This window comes from Anomaloglossus baeobatrachus, chromosome 8 (genome assembly GCF_048569485.1).
Source record: "Anomaloglossus baeobatrachus isolate aAnoBae1 chromosome 8, aAnoBae1.hap1, whole genome shotgun sequence".
Classification (NCBI taxonomy): domain Eukaryota; kingdom Metazoa; phylum Chordata; class Amphibia; order Anura; family Aromobatidae; genus Anomaloglossus; species Anomaloglossus baeobatrachus.
The window spans coordinates 123,704,784-123,710,637 of NC_134360.1; the positions used below are offsets into that span (position 1 = coordinate 123,704,784).

At 42.0% G+C, this 5,854-nt stretch overlaps 1 protein-coding gene and 1 long non-coding RNA gene across 2 annotated transcripts; one reads left to right on the plus strand and one right to left on the minus strand.

Annotated features, from left to right (window-relative positions):
- The first annotated feature begins 1,139 nt into the window (after positions 1 to 1,139).
- Positions 1,140 to 1,641, plus strand: LOC142249294 (uncharacterized). Its single transcript, XR_012725024.1, has 3 exons — positions 1,140 to 1,195; positions 1,281 to 1,331; positions 1,412 to 1,641. It is a non-coding gene; the product is annotated as an uncharacterized LOC142249294 (long non-coding RNA).
- A 240-nt stretch (positions 1,642 to 1,881) lies between these two features.
- Positions 1,882 to 4,187, minus strand: LOC142249293 (uncharacterized). Its single transcript, XM_075320923.1, has 3 exons — positions 4,038 to 4,187; positions 2,807 to 3,244; positions 1,882 to 2,575 (listed from the first exon to the last, which is right to left on the minus strand). The coding sequence occupies exons 2-3, from the start codon at positions 3,242 to 3,244 to the stop codon at positions 1,988 to 1,990; spliced, it is 1,026 nt and encodes a 341-aa protein (XP_075177038.1). The 5' UTR covers positions 4,038 to 4,187; the 3' UTR covers positions 1,882 to 1,987.
- Positions 4,188 to 5,854: the final 1,667 nt, after the last annotated feature.

The window sequence follows — 5,854 nt, forward strand, 5'->3', positions numbered from 1 at the left end:
ATTTTTAAATTAAATATATATATAATTCATATTAATTATATATAAATATAAATATAAGAAAATATACATATATAATAAGTAATAAATATATTGATTTAAATGTATATATTTAGGATATATATATCCTTTTACTTAATTAAAATTATATATATATAATCTATTTTATAGATCGATAGATTATATATATATATATAAAACATATAAAATATATATATATATATATATATATAGATATATAGATACAATTCGAAAAATATATTTAGATATATATAATAATAAAAAAAATATACATAATATATATCTATATATAATTATAAAAATATATCATATATTAATTATATATATATATAATTATAAAAATATATAATATATTAATTATATATATATATATAATTATAAAAATAAATATATACAGATAATATTTAAATAATAAATATATATATTTTAATGTATATATATTTATTATATATATATATATATATATATATATATATATATATATATATATATATATTTCCCATGAACTGACAACCCTCTATCAGCACACAGTTTTCATATGTTCTGATATACCTCTTGTCCTTGGCACCCAGCTTCGCCATGCTTGGCAAAACATCATTCCCTCACCACCCAGCTTTTCCCATATCAGAGAGAGCATGGCAAAGCCGGGTGCTGTGGGTAGTGGGTCTTTTTCCCTCAGCACAAAAAAATTCCATCTCCTGCTTGTATTTTTGTACCCCCTCATATCTAGTTCTCCAAATACAATATTGGCCCCCACATAGCCTTCCATATAGTATAAAGGGTTCCACATAACCCTTCAGATATTAGAATGCATCCCATAGTCCTCCATGAACTGTAATGAATTTCCTAGAGTTCTCCATGAAGTTTCATTCACCCCAGAGTTCTCCATATATTATACTGCACCACATATTCCACAATGTGTTCAAATTCACCCCCATAGTCCTTGTATAAGGTAGGCTACGTAGTCCGCCATATATTTCAATGTACCCCCCACAGTCCTATATGTATCATAACGCAACCACATTAAACTTTATATTTTCTTAAGAACCCCCAGAGGAGCAAGGGGCCGCAGAGGAGGGAGAGCATGTGCCCGAGCCCCCGGTGGATCTACAGCCACCAGAGGAGGAGGAGGAGGAGGAGTACCACCCACAGGGGCCACCGGCCGGATCGCCCCCCGGTAATTTTTTAATATAACATTAACGCCATATAAAGTACAAAACAAAAAGCTGTTGAGTACTATAAAGTGTTTTTTGTTATCATAGATGCTAGTCCAGGCTCCATAAGTGAGTCTGTATCGGACGAGGGGGATAACCGTAAGTCATGAATCTCCTACTTTGTAATAATAAGCAGAAATAAAAATTATGATTTATTAATTTTACCATTCCCTCCATAGGCATACCCACTTTGGCCGAAATCATGTCCTCCCAAAGAAGGATTTTGTCGGCCCACAGGAGGCTGATGGCCAGAGTGGAGCGGCATGCGGCGCTGCTGGCCCGTTATGTGGCTGGACAAGGGGAGGGCAGCAGCAACTAACGTTTTTTTTTTTTTGTTATTGTATCCATATTCATGTGTTATAAAAAATTTGAAATTGATATCTGCTGTTTGGTATGTCTCATTGCATAAAGCAAGTTAACAGCTATCACCACTCACAAACTCACCACTCACAAACATCATATTACATGTAGGCATCTGTATAGATGCACCAATCCCATTATCCACGAGGGGGGTGACTAGGCTTTACTGGTTGTTTGCTGTACATGAGTGTGTGGGTTGTGTGGTGGTATGCCAATGAGGGTGGAGTATGGTACAATCTCTGTAACTACCGTGTTTTGCCAGGGCATCACAACCATATGCTGAATTAAGTAACGCAGGCAGCAAGATTGAAACAACATAAATTTATTATTACAATGAAAATATAACAATCAATTGAAATTAATTTCAAATAACAAAACAACAACAATAACAAAATTTAGTGGCCGTCTTCATATTGGTGGACATATTCAGGCCGGGTGGGAGATGACAGTTGGCTTAAAAATGAATCATTTGAATACCTGGGATAATGTGGGGGGGGAAACTGTGGGGGGGGATACTGTGGGGGGGGATACTGTGGGGGGTGGTCAAGCTGCAAGCGTGGTGGATGCATCCTGTTCGGTGTACTTTGCAGGGGCTGGCGAGGAATCCATGTATTAGAATCATGGGACTGGTTCTTCTTGCATATCGTGTCATTGTCATCCAGTTCTCCTCGGCCTGCCTTTCTTAGGACTTCCAACATCAGTCTTTCGGCTTGCTCCCTCTGTGTGGAATCCAATTTGCAGAGTCTGTCCGATGCAAATGCGGCAAAGCTATCGACTGGGGTGCTTTTTGGCTGTGATAGCAGTTGGGTTGCCAAAGAATAAAATTCAGCCGATGTCACAGGGGTGTTGGCCTTCTTTTTGCGTAACTGTCTTCGCCGCATTTCACCAGAGGGTGCAGGTGCCTCATTATCCTCCACAATAGGCTCGCTCGATGTGGTGGGGTTCTCATTCAATTGGGGCCTCACCATATCTGTCTGAGGGTTCTGCGGGAACAGAAAAATAAATGTTAATTAAAAGTCATACATTAATAGTTAGTAAATTTAATTAAAGTGTGACAAAATTGTATTGGAGTGTACTTATCTGAACTGGAAGGGATAACATTTCCAAACTGCACAATAAATCATGGCAACAATAAGTTACTATTTTGTGTTCCTCAATGGCATGTACATAAAAAGTTTGAATACTATGTAACGTGAAGCAAATAAGGTACTTACATCTACAACAGCGGAGGTGTTGTCATCGATCGGGATGTCATCGTTTTCAATGTCTGCTTCCAGGTCTACGTTTCTTTGGTAGGAGCTTTCCATCATTCGTGGTAGCTCCTGGTCCCTTGTGAATTCCAGGAGATTGAAATACCACAAGGGAGAAACATATACCTGGTCAGTGCCGGCCCCTGACTTTTTTGATTTGTCCACCTTATTTGCTTCTTTCTTATATACAGTCCTCAAGCCTTGGATCTTCTTTTTTACTACTTTGACATCCACCGCCTCGCCTCCACTGTGTTTTTTAAAAAGATCCACCAGTTGGGCATAGGCGGCTTGTTTTTTTATTCTGTCTGAATATTCTGTGGATTTGATTCTCCACAAGCAGGGCAGTGATTGATACAAATCCAACAGCTCACGCACAAAGTCTTCTTTGTTATAATAAGCCATCTGAAATAAAGAATGAAAAATTTATATGTAAACATAAAAGAAGTTGCAATAAACCGATCACAATTTTTGGTTATGGTGTGGCAGAGACTAAAATGGCCGCCCCTATGTGTGGCAGAAACACAAAATGGCGGCTGTAGCTGAGAGACAAAAGATGAAAAAAATCCAGCACTCAAAGCATTCAACTGAAATTGTTTTATATTTTATTCATGGATCTGTGTAATTATTAAAGACGTTTTGGTCATCCGACCTTCATCAGTTTACACAGAAAAGGTTCTGTAGACAGTATGTGACATTGACTGCAGACCGGGACGGGCAGCTTTTTCCTCTGGTCCAGCTTTTTCATATATTTCTACAGAACCTTTTATGCGTAAACTGATGAAGGTCGGATGACGGAAACGGCTTTAATAATTACAGAGATCCATGAATAAAATATAAAACAATTTCAGTTAAATGCTTTGAGTGCTGGATTTTTTTCATTTTTTGATCTGGGGTGGGACCCTATCCAAGCACCAGCGACTATAGAAGGAGTGCCACATTTCTATATTTTATTTAATGAGAGACAAAAGAGCCAGCAATGCTAGGATAGGACACATTACAAACAGCACTATGGAGAGACCCCTCTTTAAAAGGCATTATACACGCACAGATAAAAGCCAGCAACTTTAACTCACATAATAACTATTAACATATATCTAACAGCAATCAACTCACATAATAAATATTAACATATATCTTAACAGCAAGAACATTATTCAAAAAAAAGCCCACCCCCCCAACAAGAAAAAAGACCTACCTTTTCAAAGAAGTGTATATCAATGTAGAATCCAAGCGGAATCGCAAATACGATCTCACCGACACTCGACAGCACTGCAAGGATACTCCAGGTGCAACTGCGGCTTCGATCCGAAAAACACACCAACAAAGCGACCGGGTACAATGGACGAAGGAATCAGGGTGGAGACGCAGGTTCTATCTCAAAGCAAAGCGCAAAAGAAGTGACAAAGGGTGGACGCGATCCAAAATTTAACCGCTAGATACGCCCCCTGCATGCCCAATCAGAACGCAGTATTGGCCGCCAATGAAAGCGGAGGGGGGTATGGAAAAGGCGACGCAAATGTGACTCACTGCATAATGGGATTGGAATCGTTAACATAGTAGCTGTGTGACAGGGTCCTTATCAATCAGAGCGGAGGGGGTGGAAAAGGCGACGCCCGCCCGGCCGCCCAATCAGAACGCAGTATTGGCCGCCAAAGAAAGCGGAGGAGGGTATGGAAAAGGCGACGCAAATGCACGCCTACGTGACTCACTGCATAATGGGATTGGAATCGTTAACATAGTAGCTGTGTGACAGGGTCCTTATCAATCAGAGCGGAGGGGGTGGAAAAGGCGACGCCCGCCCGGCCGCCCAATCAGAACGCAGTATTGGCCGCCAATGAAAGCGGAAAAGGCGACACAAATGCACGCCTACGTGACTCACTGCATTTTACTACGCCCCTAATGGGATTGGAATCGTTAACATAGTAGCTGTGTGACAGGGTCCCAGCGATTTCAAAGATCGTTATACGGGACGCATGCTCGTTCATAAACTCGTTATGTGTGACACCCAACATGCGATTTCAACAACGACTCATAAACGATCCAGAAAGTGTGACGTAGTAGCGATCTCGTTCACGATCTCGTTATGTGTGACTGGACCTTATCTCTAGCCATTAATACAATTAACATTCTCTGCCCTATCTAGTGGGGGAGTGTGGCCTTTGTTCCTCTCTCTGAAGGAGGCTTCATGTTAAGGTCCAGTCACACTAAGCAACTTACCAGCGATCCCAACAACGATAGGGATCGCTGGTAAGTTGCTAGGAAGTTGCTGGTGAGATGTCACACTGCAACGCTCCAGCGATCCCACCAGCAACCTGACCTGGCAGGGATCGCTGGAGCGTCGCTACACGAGTTGCTGGTGAGCTCACCAGCAACCAGTGACCAGCCCCCAGCGCCGCGTGGAAGATGCTGCGCTTGGTAACTAAGGTAAATATCGGGTAACCAACCCGATATTTACCTTGGTTACCAGCTCACGCAGCTACACGTGCAGAGAGCAGGGAGCAGCGCACACTGAGCGCTGGCTCCCTGCTCTCCTAGTACAGCACACATCGGGTTAATTACCCGATGTGTGCTGCAGCTACATGTGCACAGAGCAGGGTGCAGCGCACATCGCTTAGCGCTGGCTCCCTGCTCTCCTAGTTACAGCACACATGGGGTTAATTACCCGATGTGTGCTGCAGCTAAATGCACAGAGCAGGGAGCAGCGCACATCGCTTAGCGCTGGCTCCCTGCTCTCCTAGTTACAGCACACATGGGGTTAATTACCCGATGTGTGCTGCAGCTAAATGTGCACAGAGCAGGGAGCAGCGCACAATGCTTAGCGCTGGCTCCTTGCTTTCCTAGCTACAGCACACATCGGGTTAATTAACCCGATGTGTCCGGCAGCTAAATGTGCACAAAGCAGGAGCCGGCACTGACAGTGAGAGCGGGGGAGGCTGGTAACAAAGGTAAATATCGGGTAACCAAGGACAGGGCTTCTTGGTTACCCGATGTTTACATTGGTTACCAGCCTCC